Source organism: Urtica dioica, chromosome 9 (genome assembly GCF_054948205.1).
Source record: "Urtica dioica subsp. dioica isolate 48M chromosome 9, U.dioica_male_clone48M_v1_H2, whole genome shotgun sequence".
NCBI classification, from domain to species: domain Eukaryota; kingdom Viridiplantae; phylum Streptophyta; class Magnoliopsida; order Rosales; family Urticaceae; genus Urtica; species Urtica dioica.
The window spans coordinates 16,368,048-16,387,274 of record NC_142764.1 but is presented as its reverse complement, the minus strand read 5'-3'; the positions used below and the strand labels follow the sequence as shown (position 1 = coordinate 16,387,274).

Sequence of the window (19,227 nt, the reverse complement as noted above, 5' to 3'; positions counted from 1 at the left end):
GTTTAAAGTCGCACGTTTCCGAAACAAGGTGAGAATAATCTCACTACAATACGGATTTGCTTAAAATTAATTACGATGAGTGTGTGATCTGATTTGGTTAATATGTGTTATATGAATGACTGTGTGATTTTTCTTATGTGCGTGTATATGTTATTGAGTGATTTGTGATTATTATGTCATGTTTGATTATGATGAGTTTATGTATGAGTTTAGTATAATTTTGGCATAACATGTTCTATTTATTAGCATGTTTCATGTTTGTTTATGTCATATGTCATCTTTGTATGTAATGCAAATAATCAAGTGATAAGATAAGTAAGAGAGTCGTACCGCCTCGAGCTACGGAGGTATTAAGAGAATTCTCTCGAGCCGACCTACGGGCTCCTAAAGGGAGTTTTCTCATATGATATGTTTATTAGATGGTGCGAACTATGGGAGGTTGCAGCCCCGTAGTTCGTTTCCAAAGTGTACACTGAAATTGGTACGACTACTCTAGGGGCACCCCGAATAAAATATGATAAGAATTATGATACGAAAGACCATGACACTGTTAGAACTAAAACACTAATTAATCGGTCATGCATTGCATTACTCATCTTTTTGTGAGTTATAGTTATTCTCGCTGAGCGTTAGCTCATATTATGTGTTTTCGTCCGTATTGTAGGTAAGCAACAAATGAATAAGTGAGGAGGGTGGATCAGCGGCGTTCGATGGTTAAGGGGTTGGGTTACGGTTCCGCTTGCTTATTTAAAAGACTTCCGCTACGAAATTTTATAAACACTCGGTTTGAGATTTTTATGCTTAAGCTATTTTCCAAGTTTAATTAGTTTTGAAAAATTGAAGTTGAATTTTTATGGTTTAGTTTCCGTTGAATATTCCAACCATCTACTTTAGTTTGGAATTTCGAATTAAGTATTTCTCTTATTTTCATCAAATGTTTTGTAAGATTTCAAGTGTTGATTATTTTCAAAGTTTTTTTTTATTTTAAAGTCCAAACTTTATAAATATATGAAACGATGTAAAAAAAAAAAAAAAATTATCCACTATTTGTTTTCTAAGTAAGAGAATTAAGATAAGAATGACGGTCCGAAAAGTCGGGTCGTCACAGTTGGTAACGTAGTGAGACTGCATGGCGTACCTTTGTCCATCATCTCAGACTATGATGGTTGTTTCACTTCTAACTTCTGGAGGTGTGTGCAAAAGTCTATGGGATCGGAACTGAAGTTCAGTACTGCTTTTCACCCCCAGACGGATGGCCAATCCGAAAGGACTATTCAGACCTTAGAGGATATTCTACGAGCATGTGTCATGGATTTTGGTGGGAATTAGAATAGGAGGCTACCACTTATTGAATTCTCATACAACAATAGCTACCAAGCTTCAATCGGCGTTGCCCCATATGAAGCTCTTTACGGTAGAAAATGTCGATCTCCGATTCACTGGTTCGAATCCGGAGAAAATAGCCTCGAGAAGACAGATTTTATTTGAGACACCACTGAAGCCATCAAGAAGATACGAGATCGAATGGGAACTGCTCAAAGCCGACAGAAAAGCTACGCAGACAAGAGGAGACGACCACTGGAATTTCAAGTAGGAGACTTCGTTTTCTTAAAGGTAGCACCTCTCAAGGGTGTGATGAGATTCGGCAAGAAGGGAAAATTGAGCTCGAGGTAAGTTGGCCATTTCGAAATCACAGAAAGAATCGGAAAGGTAGCCTACCGTCTAGCTCTGAATCCCGAGTTAGCATCAGTGCACCATGTGTTTCACGTCTCTATGCTCAAAAAGTACCTGCCCGATCCAAATCATGAGCTAATCCAAGAGCCTATCGAAGTACACGAAGACTTGACGTATGAAGAAAAGCCAGTACAGATTCTTGATCATGAAGAAAAGATCCTAAGGAACAAGGTGATTCCGTTAGTCAAGGTACTTTGGCGAAATCATAAAATCGAAGAAGCAACTTGGGAAGGCGAGGATGATATGAGATCACGATATCCCGACCTATTCCTAGAAGCTTAGAGTTGTCAAGTAAGAATCTTTATGTTCTATCTGAACCCTTATATTAATTTTCGGGACGAAAATTCCAATAAGTAGGGGAGATTGTGAAACTCCGAATCTTAGCCTTAAAAAAAAAAAGATAATTAGAATTTGCTTGTGCGAGGAACCCTTATTTCAGTTATATGGCTTGGTAATATGTATGTTTTCTTTTTTTTTTTCTAATTGTTATGCTGACTTCAATTTTAGGTTCCGGAGATAATTTCTCTTTAGGACAATTTAAACCCAATTAATTTTATCAGGAATCATCTAAAAGGCTATAAATATGTACGTATATATATGTGATTTTATTTTTTTCAAGCTATTATGTTCGGTTAATATTTTATGCATATGTATACGTGCCGATTTACTTTATATATATATATATATATATATATATATATATATATATATCATCAAAATAACATATTAGTGCAATGTATAAATTTATAGTACAAATACTTTCCGATTACTTACTTTACAAGTATATATATATATATATATATATATATATATATATATATGTATATCACGTTTATCTTTTATCAAGTTTACCTTTTATTAGTGGAATATATATATATATATATATATATATATATATATATATATTCACGTTTATATACATATATGCACATACATCACTCTTACCTTTTATATATAGATTTGGTTACATAATGGTGCATTTTGCTATGTCAGCGTAAGGTTTTCAAAAGGAAAGAAGAAATATGTATGTAATGATGGCTAATAATGGCATGATTATGCAATAGTCAAATCAAATCGTTCTTCGTGCCAATTGGTATTGCTATGCACGTTAGGATTGTATTCAAGGCTTGTTTTTTCTCCTCACACACGCTTCAACATTCTCTCTTTCTTTTCATCCTTTTCAAAAAAAAAAAAAATCATAATTTACCTAGTAGTATTTTCTCTGAGATGTTCCTACAAAGATCAAGGAGCATCCTATACGATTAAATTATTCAGAGGTATTTTCTTCCCTATGTGACATATTTTACATGATAACATTGATTGTTACATTTTTTCTTACGAACAATACTCAATACTTCTTGTTTTGCAAAGGTTTTTGAGAAGTAACGTAAATGGTTACATTTGTTCTTTTTTTAAAAGCTACGTTTAGAATTTCGATCTGAATATTTTATACATGAATATTTAAGATGTTTTCAGTATGTGTTTTAAATTTCAGGAATTTTGGAATAACCATTTTTATTCTAAAAATATTTTACCATCGGTACGTAGAACCTTTTTTTTATGATCCAAACAGCGTGTTTTGATTTTAATAAAATAGCTACAAAACGAATTTTGATTTGAATTTTTTATACCAAAATATTCAAGATGTTTGTAATACATATTTCAAATTTCATAATTTTTGGAGAAACCGTTTTGTTTCTAAAATTCAATTATGATCAGCGCACATAATTTTAGTTTCGGTTTCAAACAGCAAGGTTTTGATTTAAAATAAAATAGCTAACAGAGGAATGGTGATTTGGAATTTTATATCAGAATATTCAAGATGTTTTTAGTATGTCTTAAAAATCATGTAATTTTTGGATTAACGATTTAATTTATAAAAATAAATTAAACGTTTTGCGCGAAGTTTTATTCCTGTTTCAAACAGCGAAGTTTTATATTTTTTAAAATACTTGCAAATCGTATTTTGGCTGGAATTTTGTATACAAGACACCTATATATGTTGTTGTTACATAGAAAAATATTTATGAGGTTTAAATTAACAGAAGTATTTTTGTTAGTATTTATTTTAACAAGTGCGCAGATCTGTCCCGTTTTCTCTGAAACCCAATTTTTAGACAATATAAGTTTTAATTATATTTCTTCATGTTGGATTCCGATTTTGGAACTTTCACAGAAGAAGAAAATGTTTAAAATTTTATTTCCTATTCTCTGGAATTTTTCCAGAATTTTTCTCGGAAATTATTTTTCTTGCCGAAATCTTCGGGCGAAGGGCATTTTCGTCTTTTTACTATTGAGTATCGTCTTTGTGTTTTTCCAGAAACCTGGAGATGTTCAGAATTGATTATTAGGACCTAAATTTCATTCTTTCGTTTAGGTCCCGAGCAAAGTACTTTTTCCAATCGTTCGATAGTTTAAAGTCGCACGTTTCCGAAACAAGGTGAGAATAATCTCACTACAATACGGATTTGCTTAAAATTAATTACGATGAGTGTGTGATCTGATTTGGTTAATATGTGTTATATGAATGACTGTGTGATTTTTCTTATGTGCGTGTATATGTTATTGAGTGATTTGTGATTATTATGTCATGTTTGATTATGATGAGTTTATGTATGAGTTTAGTATAATTTTGGCATAACATGTTCTATTTATTAGCATGTTTCATGTTTGTTTATGTCATATGTCATCTTTGTATGTAATGCAAATAATCAAGTGATAAGATAAGTAAGAGAGTCGTACCGCCTCGAGCTACGGAGGTATTAAGAGAATTCTCTCGAGCCGACCTACGGGCTCCTAAAGGGAGTTTTCTCATATGATATGTTTATTAGATGGTGCGAACTATGGGAGGTTGCAGCCCCGTAGTTCGTTTCCAAAGTGTACACTGAAATTGGTACGACTACTCTAGGGGCACCCCGAATAAAATATGATAAGAATTATGATACGAAAGACCATGACACTGTTAGAACTAAAACACTAATTAATCGGTCATGCATTGCATTACTCATCTTTTTGTGAGTTATAGTTATTCTCGCTGAGCGTTAGCTCATATTATGTGTTTTCGTCCGTATTGTAGGTAAGCAACAAATGAATAAGTGAGGAGGGTGGATCAGCGGCGTTCGATGGTTAAGGGGTTGGGTTACGGTTCCGCTTGCTTATTTAAAAGACTTCCGCTACGAAATTTTATAAACACTCGGTTTGAGATTTTTATGCTTAAGCTATTTTCCAAGTTTAATTAGTTTTGAAAAATTGAAGTTGAATTTTTATGGTTTAGTTTCCGTTGAATATTCCAACCATCTACTTTAGTTTGGAATTTCGAATTAAGTATTTCTCTTATTTTCATCAAATGTTTTGTAAGATTTCAAGTGTTGATTATTTTCAAAGTTTTTTTTTATTTTAAAGTCCAAACTTTATAAATATATGAAACGATGTAAAAAAAAAAAAAAAATTATCCACTATTTGTTTTCTAAGTAAGAGAATTAAGATAAGAATGACGGTCCGAAAAGTCGGGTCGTCACAGTTGGTAACGTAGTGAGACTGCATGGCGTACCTTTGTCCATCATCTCAGACTATGATGGTTGTTTCACTTCTAACTTCTGGAGGTGTGTGCAAAAGTCTATGGGATCGGAACTGAAGTTCAGTACTGCTTTTCACCCCCAGACGGATGGCCAATCCGAAAGGACTATTCAGACCTTAGAGGATATTCTACGAGCATGTGTCATGGATTTTGGTGGGAATTAGAATAGGAGGCTACCACTTATTGAATTCTCATACAACAATAGCTACCAAGCTTCAATCGGCGTTGCCCCATATGAAGCTCTTTACGGTAGAAAATGTCGATCTCCGATTCACTGGTTCGAATCCGGAGAAAATAGCCTCGAGAAGACAGATTTTATTTGAGACACCACTGAAGCCATCAAGAAGATACGAGATCGAATGGGAACTGCTCAAAGCCGACAGAAAAGCTACGCAGACAAGAGGAGACGACCACTGGAATTTCAAGTAGGAGACTTCGTTTTCTTAAAGGTAGCACCTCTCAAGGGTGTGATGAGATTCGGCAAGAAGGGAAAATTGAGCTCGAGGTAAGTTGGCCATTTCGAAATCACAGAAAGAATCGGAAAGGTAGCCTACCGTCTAGCTCTGAATCCCGAGTTAGCATCAGTGCACCATGTGTTTCACGTCTCTATGCTCAAAAAGTACCTGCCCGATCCAAATCATGAGCTAATCCAAGAGCCTATCGAAGTACACGAAGACTTGACGTATGAAGAAAAGCCAGTACAGATTCTTGATCATGAAGAAAAGATCCTAAGGAACAAGGTGATTCCGTTAGTCAAGGTACTTTGGCGAAATCATAAAATCGAAGAAGCAACTTGGGAAGGCGAGGATGATATGAGATCACGATATCCCGACCTATTCCTAGAAGCTTAGAGTTGTCAAGTAAGAATCTTTATGTTCTATCTGAACCCTTATATTAATTTTCGGGACGAAAATTCCAATAAGTAGGGGAGATTGTGAAACTCCGAATCTTAGCCTTAAAAAAAAAAAGATAATTAGAATTTGCTTGTGCGAGGAACCCTTATTTCAGTTATATGGCTTGGTAATATGTATGTTTTCTTTTTTTTTTTCTAATTGTTATGCTGACTTCAATTTTAGGTTCCGGAGATAATTTCTCTTTAGGACAATTTAAACCCAATTAATTTTATCAGGAATCATCTAAAAGGCTATAAATATGTACGTATATATATGTGATTTTATTTTTTTCAAGCTATTATGTTCGGTTAATATTTTATGCATATGTATACGTGCCGATTTACTTTATATATATATATATATATATATATATATATATATCATCAAAATAACATATTAGTGCAATGTATAAATTTATAGTACAAATACTTTCCGATTACTTACTTTACAAGTATATATATATATATATATATATATATATGTATATCACGTTTATCTTTTATCAAGTTTACCTTTTATTAGTGGAATATATATATATATATATATATATATATATTCACGTTTATATACATATATGCACATACATCACTCTTACCTTTTATATATAGATTTGGTTACATAATGGTGTATTTTGCTATGTCAGCGTAAGGTTTTCAAAAGGAAAGAAGAAATATGTATGTAATGATGGCTAATAATGGCATGATTATGCAATAGTCAAATCAAATCGTTCTTCGTGCCAATTGGTATTGCTATGCACGTTAGGATTGTATTCAAGGCTTGTTTTTTCTCCTCACACACGCTTCAACATTCTCTCTTTCTTTTCATCCTTTTCAAAAAAAAAAAAATCATAATTTACCTAGTAGTATTTTCTCTGAGATGTTCCTACAAAGATCAAGGAGCATCCTATACGATTAAATTATTCAGAGGTATTTTCTTCCCTATGTGACATATTTTACATGATAACATTGATTGTTACATTTTTTCTTACGAACAATACTCAATACTTCTTGTTTTGCAAAGGTTTTTGAGAAGTAACGTAAATGGTTACATTTGTTCTTTTTTTAAAAGCTACGTTTAGAATTTCGATCTGAATATTTTATACATGAATATTTAAGATGTTTTCAGTATGTGTTTTAAATTTCAGGAATTTTGGAATAACCATTTTTATTCTAAAAATCTTTTACCATCGGTACGTAGAACCTTTTTTTTATGATCCAAACAGCGTGTTTTGATTTTAATAAAATAGCTACAAAACGAATTTTGATTTGAATTTTTTATACCAAAATATTCAAGATGTTTGTAATACATATTTCAAATTTCATAATTTTTGGAGAAACCGTTTTGTTTCTAAAATTCAATTATGATCAGCGCACATAATTTTAGTTTCGGTTTCAAACAGCAAGGTTTTGATTTAAAATAAAATAGCTAACAGAGGAATGGTGATTTGGAATTTTATATCAGAATATTCAAGATGTTTTTAGTATGTCTTAAAAATCATGTAATTTTTGGATTAACGATTTAATTTATAAAAATAAATTAAACGTTTTGCGCGAAGTTTTATTCCTGTTTCAAACAGCGAGGTTTTATATTTTTTAAAATACTTGCAAATCGTATTTTGGCTGGAATTTTGTATACAAGACACCTATATATGTTGTTGTTACATAGAAAAATATTTATGAGGTTTAAATTAACGGAAGTATTTTTGTTAGTATTTATTTTAACAAGTGCGCAGATCTGTCCCGTTTTCTCTGAAACCCAATTTTTAGACAATATAAGTTTTAATTATATTTCTTCATGTTGGATTCCGATTTTGGAACTTTCACAGAAGAAGAAAATGTTTAAAATTTTATTTCCTATTCTCTGGAATTTTTCCAGAATTTTTATCGGAAATTATTTTTCTTGCCGAAATCTTCGGGCGAAGGGCATTTTCGTCTTTTTACTATTGAGTATCGTCTTTGTGTTTTTCCAGAAACCTGGAGATGTTCAGAATTGATTATTAGGACCTAAATTTCATTCTTTCGTTTAGGTCCCGAGCAAAGTACTTTTTCCAATCGTTCGATAGTTTAAAGTCGCACGTTTCCGAAACAAGGTGAGAATAATCTCACTACAATACGGATTTGCTTAAAATTAATTACGATGAGTGTGTGATCTGATTTGGTTAATATGTGTTATATGAATGACTGTGTGATTTTTCTTATGTGCGTGTATATGTTATTGAGTGATTTGTGATTATTATGTCATGTTTGATTATGATGAGTTTATGTATGAGTTTAGTATAATTTTGGCATAACATGTTCTATTTATTAGCATGTTTCATGTTTGTTTATGTCATATGTCATCTTTGTATGTAATGCAAATAATCAAGTGATAAGATAAGTAAGAGAGTCGTACCGCCTCGAGCTACGGAGGTATTAAGAGAATTCTCTCGAGCCGACCTACGGGCTCCTAAAGGGAGTTTTCTCATATGATATGTTTATTAGATGGTGCGAACTATGGGAGGTTGCAGCCCCGTAGTTCGTTTCCAAAGTGTACACTGAAATTGGTACGACTACTCTAGGGGCACCCCGAATAAAATATGATAAGAATTATGATACGAAAGACCATGACACTGTTAGAACTAAAACACTAATTAATCGGTCATGCATTGCATTACTCATCTTTTTGTGAGTTATAATTATTCTCGCTGAGCGTTAGCTCATATTATGTGTTTTCGTCCGTATTGTAGGTAAGCAACAAATGAATAAGTGAGGAGGGTGGATCAGCGGCGTTCGATGGTTAAGGGGTTGGGTTACGGTTCCGCTTGCTTATTTAAAAGACTTCCGCTACGAAATTTTATAAACACTCGGTTTGAGATTTTTATGCTTAAGCTATTTTCCAAGTTTAATTAGTTTTGAAAAATTGAAGTTGAATTTTTATGGTTTAGTTTCCGTTGAATATTCCAACCATCTACTTTAGTTTGGAATTTCGAATTAAGTATTTCTCTTATTTTCATCAAATGTTTTGTAAGATTTCAAGTGTTGATTATTTTCAAAGTTTTTTTTTATTTTAAAGTCCAAACTTTATAAATATATGAAACGATGTAAAAAAAAAAAAAATTATCCACTATTTGTTTTCTAAGTAAGAGAATTAAGATAAGAATGACGGTCCGAAAAGTCGGGTCGTCACAATCCACCACTGCCAGAAATATCTATAACACTTGTCGTTTGGCAGGAGGCTCCCAAAGCCGATGTGCATCACTGAGTGGATGCAGACACGTTACTACTTCAACATGTCCCTCTGGTTGGCAGAGGAGCACTCTCGAAAACACTGGTAAAAAAAACTTCTCATTTCGCTTCTTTAATTACTAAATTAAGTTTCTGCAAGAGGTTTCATTTTCATGTGCTTTGGCTCAAGGTGACGCTGTCAATGAATACTGCAAGTTGGGCTGTGGATTCTCCGTGTGCGGTGCCATGACCACTCTCCAAGACTCTGGTAAAGCCCCAACCCTTTTTCCTAGTTTAAAAGTTCGTATTCTATTCACTTTTTTTTTTTGTTATTCTAATTATATGAAAATTGTTTCGCTGACTAGACGCAACTGAGGTTATCAATGGAGCTATTGAGAAATGTAACAACGCCTGCTCTGCTCTCTGCACCAAGAACTCTATTTCTGCATCTGAAATTGCCTAAACAAGCATATATCCACGGAGACGGAGATGCCATGTAAAAGTGAAGCATCTAAATAAATGTACTTTTCCTTTTCTTTGCTTTCAATAAATGTCATCTATGTATGACAAAAGTAATATGCTACACGCTCGTGCTAGCTGCTTGTGTTTGTGCCGTAGAAGGTTATCGATCCTAGATTGTATGTCCTTCAACTTGATATCTGAATAAAGAGTAATGCGTCTTTTTAAATATTCTTCTCGACTTTTTGTTTACTATATATTTCACACATCCTACCATTTTTTTTTCTCGCATACAGTTACGAGGTGGTGTTGGGATTACGAAACTTAATAACAGTTTGCTGGGATCAATATGTTAAGACGTGGTTCTCTTATCCCATTATAAAGAGTGTGGACTAGATTAAAACAATACACGACGTCATGAGCACAACTATGGTAACACCCAGGTTTCGTGAGATGTTATCAATAAATAAAAGAGTTAAAATATATATAAACCCATACCACTACATTTCCTAGTTTCCATGGAAGTTTTATTTCGGTTGACCAAAATTATTTTCGATAATATTATAAATAAGAATTAAAAACTAATTTTATAAAAAAATTATTGAAAAAAAATATTAGACCTGAGGTACGGGAAACACTAATATTTAATAAATTCAAACAAAATAACAAGACCTAAAAAAATTCCTTTAGACACATTCCATTTGATTCTCTATACCGGAAGGACTCCTAGAGAACAAAAAAACAAGGTTCTTATTGTGACAAAATAATGGTTTGAGCATTATAAATACAATGCTTAGCAAAAGTTTTTATTCTGTGAGTGAAAATCACAACCCAACATTTTGCCATCGTCACCATTGATTCATACTAATCATTTAGTCCCAGGTTGTATACCTACAACGCATACGCATATTTGTCGTGGCACTACAACAAAAAATGTTTATCAACTACAGCCTTCAGGTGTAGTATTTAAACTATGACTACGGTTTTTGTTCTGACATGTATCATATCGGAGTTTTTTCACTATACATAAGAATTCAGTTTTTTGTCGTAGTTTTTATAAACAAAAAAATTGTAGTGAAAACATTTTACTACAATTTATACATGTAGTGATTACAGACAGTAGTTTTATTTTATTCAAATAATTTATATATTATTATAGAATACCAATTTTATTGTAGTATACGACTACTTTAGTTTTATGAAGTGTTTACGTATCTAGTTATTTATCATTACTTTGATTAATAATATATTTTGTTAATTTTAAAATACACAATTTTATTTCCATTTAAATAAGATTTAAAAAATCAAAATACAAGTTACTTGATCTCATTAGTATAAAATCATGATAACTGTAACTATACATCAAGAATGTCTTGCAATTCTACAAACTATGTGGAAAAGATATTTTTCTAACGACAAAATATATGTAAGTACTTAAAATTATATGCCTAGTTTGAACGTTGAAGGTCCACCGCTCTTTCATTGTGCAGCGAGCTCAACTTAAGCGGAATAATCTGAAAAAGAAAAAAAAATACTCGACTTAAACTCTCAGTTATATAATGACCTGCGAAGAAAAAGGCAATTCGTTAAATTACTTGTCGATTAAGGGTATACCATTTAGGTCTTCATAGGGCTGAAAATTACAAAGTGTCAAAACCAAGGACCTGGGGGAAACTCAAAAGATCCGGAGACCCAAAGATCCGAAGAAAACGAACACTGTTAACGCTGTTTTTGGGTCAACACTTAGAACCGTCCGTGGTTCGGTCTAGGGCCGGACCCTATGACCGCACGTAGGTTGGGTGTGGTGAAATCTTCTCATCTCGTAGTCTTTGCCTCGTCGGAAAGAGGTTTCCGGTTTCTCGTCACTTTGTGATTAGTTCGCCTTCGCGTTCTTCGGGTTCAACGAGTCCTTCGAGTCCGTCGAGTTCCTAGTGTTCTTCGGGTTCTTCGCGATTTTTAGATTCGCCGAGTTTTTCACGTTCTTTGTGTTCGTCGATTCCTTCGAGTCCTTTGTGTTCTTCGCAATCTTCGGACTCTTCGCGTTCTTCGTGTTCTTCGCCTGAAAAGACAAGAAACGTGAACTAGAGGGACGCGGGGGGGTTTCTCCTGGCGCGCGCTCCGACGCTCAACATTAGTCGAGGTGGGGGGGCTTATCTCGTCTCGAGTGTCGAGAGAGGAAAATATAGTGGATCGGGAGTGAAGTAGAGGTTTTCTAAGTTTGAGAAAACTTACTTGTGAATGAATGGTAGATGGGTATTTATAGCTTTTCATTTTGGAGTGTGAATGGGCATGGAAGACAATTTAGACCAAAGTAGAGGTTTATCTCGCCGAAGGTCTCGCGTGCCGATAGTCCGAGTTCATGCCGAAGGTCTTGTAGGCTCGCCGATAGTTTGATCTTGAACTTTGCCGATGGTCTAACGCCGATGGTTTTATGTCGATAGTCTCAGTCATGAAGATCACCGATGATTTAAAGATTCTTGTCTTCGCCGATAGTTTAAATATTCTTGTCTTCGCCGATAATCTTACTTTGCCGAAGATTTTAGGACGCCGATAGTTTGGTCTTGAACTTCGCCGATAGTATGGCCGCCGATAGTTCAATGATTCTTCTATTCGCCGATAGTCTTGCTATGCCAAAGGCTTTAGGACGCCGATGGTTGCCCACGTTGAGCCATGCCGATGGTTAGAGCTTCTCGGAGGTTCTTTTAGTGGTGTTTGTTTGAGTTGTTTATTCCGTATATGTCCACTTTTGCATTTAATTTCTTGAATACCCCTTTTTGAGTATACATGTGTTATGCATGCATGAATATTATCTACGTATGTATTTTTATATATATTATAGATACATATATATATATATATATATATATATGTTATGCATACATATGTCTTTTCTAATGTGTGTATATATATATATATTTGTATTTATGTATGTAAATATGTATATATAAAATTTACCCTTTTGTTTTGCGAGTCAAGTTTCGGGATTTTACTTTGAGGGACGTCGTTTTTTACTCCCGGGGTGTCGTTTTTACATTGTTAAAACGACGGCATAACAAACACGATGAGAAGAGAAAAACTTCACCTAACCCAACTTATGTGCGGTCATAGGGTGCGGCCTTAGATCGAACAACGGACGATTCTTAGTGCTAATCCAAAAACGCGATTAACTCACGTAATCTCCAATTTTTGAACGATGGATGGGTTGTTAGAATGAAAAGTAAATTTTTATGAACAAAAATGAACAGTAGGTATTTCTCAAGGTAAGCAAATTAAGGAAAGGATAAATAATAGGAATCAATGCAGTAAAGCCAAATTTTGTCACCAATAATTTTAACAGGTTAGTTTAGTGGTCCAGTGTTTCCACTTGCGCACACATTTATGTATCCTACACCAGCATAACCATAGTTGGAGAGTTTCTATTTCAGATCTGTTTCTCAGTATATGCTCTTTCCATACAAAGCTATGGGAAAGACATCATGTACTTCTAATGATGGATTGAGGAAAGGGATTTGGACTAAAGATGAAGACAACAAACTTTTCTCCTATGTTCATCAGCACGGTGCATTTTTTTTTAGCTTATAAAATTACAAATCAGTTTCCCCTAAACTTTTTTTCTTGGCAGACTAGCCCCGCCTTAGTCTAAATTACACAGATTAATCCACTTGAAACGTTAGTATTGCAATCTAACCAACATTTCAAATGTAAACACAAATGATGACGTGACTTTATTAATCATTTAACAAATTACTACGTTAACCTTTATTAAAATCGGCTATACATAAACATGTAGCCGACGTTTAGATGCAGCTTTAATCCACGTTAATTTGATTCCATTTCAAATGTAAACACAAATGATGACGTGACTTTATTAATCATTTAATAAATTACTACATTAACCTTTATTAAAATCGTCTATACATAAACATGTAGCCGACGTTTTGATGCAGCTTTAATACACGTTAACTTGATTTATTCCATAATATTTCTTTCCGCTCTTGTAGTCCAATTAGTTGCGATATCAAGTTTTTTTGGGTTCATTTCTGTTATTTGATTTTTATTATTTATGTTATATAAGAGTATTTCCGATATTTTCTAACAGTTTAGTTTTGTAAATTATTAAATTAGTAAATTTACCAAACGTTGGCCGCATCCGTTGTTAGATTACCTTATATATATATATATATATATATATATATATATATATATATATATATATATATATATGATTTATACATAAAATATGTATATATGTTGAACAGTCATTTAAGCGTTTACAGATCATTTTTAACTCTAATGTTAAATAATGAAAAGAATATATATATATATATATATATATATATGTAATATACGAACTTTTGTAACGCTCGACTTGTGAATTTGAATAAAATAAGCAAGTTTTATTTTGAATCAAATTCTTGTTGCAGATGAGACGTCCTTAAATTTTAAATATCTTGGAAAAAAAATAATAATCATAAATATATTTAAGGTCGATGAAATTTCGGAATAACGATATTCGAGTAAACTCGATATTATTTTCCGAATAAAATTATTCGGAACATACTCGGAGATTTAAAATCTCAAGAGTGAAAATAAATTCCGAGATCCCTTAAATATATTTAAAATAACGAGAATTAATGAGAAATTCTCGGTTATTTTTCAAGATTATTTTTTTTTATTAATTAAGGACGAGTTTGAGAGGATTTATTTGGAAATGACTGAAGTGCAACAAAGCGAGGGACGAGAGTGAAAGAAAATAATTTAAGAGGGGTTGTTTCAGGAGACATGTGGCTCAATGAAGCGTTGCTACGTGTAACTCTTATCCACTCACTTTCCCCTTTCTTTTTTCTCTCTTTCTCGGCCAACACCCTCTCTCTCCCTCTTCTCTTTTCTTTTTTTCTTATTCTTTCTCTCTTCCTTCCCCTGTTCCACGCGAGCCCACACCTGAGAGAAAAAAAAATTCAACCAGCAAAACTCGGCCATCTTCAAGCTTCACCATCACCGCCATCTTCTACCTCTCTTCTCGTCAAGCGCCATCTTCTCCAGCCAAGTTTCTCGTCCGCGCGCGCCACCTGAGAAGAAGGACGAGGTAGCCGAGAGCCACGGCGACGCCGGAGCAAGAGAAAACGCCGGGGAAGGCGTGGTGACTCGCCAAGGAAGCTTAATCTCACGTTTTGAAGTGTTTTGAACGGACGAGCGGGAACCGGACGAGTCGAAGACGACGAAGCCGGGTTTTGAAGATTTCAAGAAAAAGAGTTATCGAAGTAAAGCTCGATTAACTCGTGAGTTTTTTTAATCGCTTATAGCGTTTAAATACTCTTAGTTGGTTATTGCCATGTATTTCATTTTTTTAAATAAATAATTTATGGTTATTTATTTAATAATGTTTGAGAATTTAATTTAATTATTCATTTTGGAATTCTCGGTTATTTTAATTTTGGATTAATTAACTTATTTAAGACTCACAATTATTATTGAATTTTATTCCGTATCATTCTCGATACGAAAGTATACGATTCTTGAATAAGTTTAAATTTCGAAAAATCGGAGAATAATAAATTAAATTCTCGAATACCGAACCGAGTCAAACCTAATCTCGACAACGAACCCTATCTTTCCAAGTAATCTCGAATCCAATAAGTAACGGACTTCCAACCTCGGATGCTAGTTCTTTTGACGTTTCGACAAGTGTCAAGTATCACGGAGAGCGTGAAAATCAAGACATCGTCAGAAGTCGTCGAAATTTCTGTCGAGCTATTCCAGGTAAGCGTGGAGACATAAGTCAACTACTTACCAAGGGAATAATCGTGTTTACGTGTATTTACGTGTTAATAATAATAAAGAGTAGGAAAAGCCTTAAAAGACACAAACACTGAAGATTAAGGCTTCTGTCACTCTTTTAGGAAAATTTTAGTTGGGTTTTTACCCATAGGTTCAAACGCTAACTTGAACTAGCCATGTTGCTACTTTGTTGTAGTTAGATCCCTCTGCTAACCATAGAGTTTGGCTAGATCTGAGGTGACAGGAGAGCAGATTGGACTCTCGGATTCGAGCCGAGGGTAGAAGTACCAGGAGTCACGTCCTGAGTCTTCAATCTAAAACACTTAACGAGCATGAAAGGGAAACCATAATTCTTTCGGGATTTAACCCGAGACACTCTCCTGTATATGCTTAGTTGTGTACTCTATACGCTAGAGTACCCAAAGATTAAAAACGTTGTCGGTGCAAGTCAATTACTTGTAAGAAGCGGACTTAAAAGTCCGTGCGCTGAGTACTCTTTACGCAATGGGTGAAGGTCGCGATTCGCGAGCTCATTGCGAGACTGGAGACTCGACGGTAGCTGATGCAAGCACCGTATGGCGGAATGGGTCAAGGGCGAGTCGCGAGCTCATTGCCGTCAGAGCCCAGTATGCGCTGACCTTATAATAAAAAGAAAATGGTACCACTAGTGGATCCCAGACAAAACGAAAACTCTTAGGCCAACAAAAGACTACTACTCGAAGTCTGAAGTTGGTCTCTTGTCATTCCGGAGGTTATGACTGAGAGATGTATAACCTTGCGGAGTGACACGTGTTAGCTAGGATGTGATCACACATTATGCATGCTATAGAATTAGTGGCATTTGCATCCCGCATTCTTATGTGATTGTTTGTACGTCACATGGCTCTGCATTAGATGTTTTACTTTCATAGGTTAGACTCCCGCTTACTGAGTCAATCGACTCATAGCTTTATGACCATTGGTAATGTAGATAAGGGTAAGACGGCAATGTGAGCAACGGAAATGAAGATCGAAACCGGGCGTATATCTCTTGACCTATGGGCTACTGGGAACTCACTCGGGATCAAATTACTATATATTAGTATTGTGTAAAACTCTGATTAACTACGCTCCTCAAACTATCCCTTGTATATATACTTAAAGTCGGGAGCTTGTGTATAAATAAGAGTCGTTATAAGACTCTTAAGTCCTAAACTTTAAACGCGAAAAATTTCCCGAGGTTTTTGTATAACCACTAAAATGTTACATGTTTAATTATCGTATGTTTAATATTTCCGCATTTTAAAGTATGTAATATATTTACTTATTATATATTAAAGTTTCGCGTTGTTACATTTATATTGCGTACTATCTCGGGGTTGGCCTTTGGGCTCGTGAGCGAGTTGATGACGTTCGCGAGTTGTTTCATGATTCGGATTATTTCCGTCGCGGCTCGGGAGCGAGTGATGACGTTCGCCGGTCGTGACAATATAAATATATATATATATATATATATATATGTATATATATATATATATATATATGTATGGATGCATGTATTTAGCTAGTGTATAAATCGTTATATGCCAGCTAGCTTCATTTCCACGGAATAGAATGGTCCACATAAAATGAAATGATTTAACAGTATTCATTATCTTGAGTTTCATAAAAGTAAAACAATTACAATCTATCGAGCGCTTGGTTTCGGAGATTCTTTTTTTGTTCTCTTTTTATGTTTGTTCATGGGTACGTAGTACTTGATCAGACTAACTGATGATAATGTGTGTGTGGGATATTTGTATCTTTGTTGCAGTAAGACGTCCAGTTATTAAATTATGTTTGATTTCTGTATATTAGTCTGTTTTTTATTTATATAAATAACTGTGTCGATAGGTCTTTTAAGGTGTGGGAAGAGTTGCATACTGAGGTGGGCCAATTATTTGAGACCTGGTCCAAGGAAAGGCCAATTATCCTATTTTTTTCTTTAAAAAAAATATTTTATTTATTTATTTATCATGAACAGACATGCATATTAATTAATAACCTAATAAAGGGCCCAAGGCGCAGGGCAAATAGGGCGGTCCCTCTTCTAGCTTTTTTTTTTTACTTTATTTTATAATATATAGTATATATTATAAATACACACACACACACATATATATATATATATATATATATATATATATATATAAACATAAACGAGCCTTATAATTTATAAGGTCAATTAGGCCACTAGTGTGAAATTTTAAAATTTAACAAAACGAGAAAAATTAAAACTTTTGTGGTTAAGTGAATATAATCTTTTAATTTTAATGGAGTGATGATAAAAAATTAATGTTTGAAGATTTAATTTTTATGAAGTATATATATATATGTATATATATATATATATATATATATGGTTTAGTCCTTGAATTAAAGATGCACATACATATCATCATCTTAATAAAAAAAACTTTTCTTCTTTAATTCAAGGACTAAACCATATATATATATATATATATATATATATATATATATATATATATTTACACACACTTAGACATTTTACGCAGTCAAACTTAATGCTGTTTGGTAATCCTTGTAAAGGAGAATTTTGGTTTCGTGCTAGTAATCACCGATTTTTTTAGTTATTGTGAAATCCCACAAAAAAAAAAATTCAATTATTAGAAGCTATATATATATATATACATACATATATATATGAAAATTTCCGTGATCGTATGTTTCTGCATAAAAGTCCATATACACATTATGGTAACTTAATTCTTTCTATTTGGGCAGTCATGACTTAATAACAGTTAATATATAAAGATTTTGTAGATGGTACTTAGTATCGTCATGTATATATATGTATAGTATTTGAATATTTGATGATAGAGGATTTATGAATATTCCTAGCCTTTAGGAGATTTTTGAGTGAATTAGGCCACGTATTGATTCATCATAGAAAAAAAAGGCTTTGTTAGTAGACTTTTAATATATCGGTATGTATTAAAAATAGATCTGATGGAGGTTTTAAAAAAGACTTGTTTTCACTCTGATTTTTTTAAAAATATAATGTCTTGTTTATAGACCTTCAAAATTCATTTCATAATATATTATAAATAAATTCCAAACAGCTCGCAGAATCGTTTCAAAACACTTTTTGTTTTATATAAAAAGGAAATTGACAGCAATAATACAAATTGTTTGTGACTTATCAAAAATCAATCAAAATTAAAATACTGACACATTTAGTACCAAATATGTCACAGAATCAACCAAATCCTGATAAAATGTGTCACTGAATCAACCAGTTCTTGACCAATTTGGTATTAGATGTATCAATATTTGAGTTTTGGTTGATTTTTAGTAATTATCAAACAAATAGTATTATTTCTGTCAATTTTCCTTGATAAAGCTCTAAATCAGCCTTTGTTACTTTTTTCACGTTTTATTTTTGTAGAACCCTAAAACTAGCCATTATGAATTTAAAAGTTCATGATGTAAATTTACAAATTAAAGTTTTTTGTTATGTGCTACATATGTATAATACTCATTTTGTTTTAGTTATGAGATCTACTTATGTATAAATAAAAGATTTCAAATAAATATAAACCCA

At 33.4% G+C, this 19,227-nt stretch overlaps 1 protein-coding gene across 1 annotated transcript in view; it reads left to right on the top strand.

Annotated features, from left to right (window-relative positions):
* LOC149385326 (DELTA-urthionin-Uf1a-like) overlaps nucleotides 1-10,095 on the top strand; it is a 49,563-nt gene extending 39,468 nt beyond the window's left edge. The window contains exons 2-4 of the mRNA XM_089626759.1: nucleotides 9,376-9,513; nucleotides 9,598-9,675; nucleotides 9,773-10,095. Coding sequence (XP_089482885.1) covers nucleotides 9,376-9,513; nucleotides 9,598-9,675; nucleotides 9,773-9,870 — 314 coding nt within the window. The 3' untranslated portion in view covers nucleotides 9,871-10,095. The remainder of the gene's footprint in view (nucleotides 1-9,375; nucleotides 9,514-9,597; nucleotides 9,676-9,772) is intronic.
* Nucleotides 10,096-19,227: the final 9,132 nt, after the last annotated feature.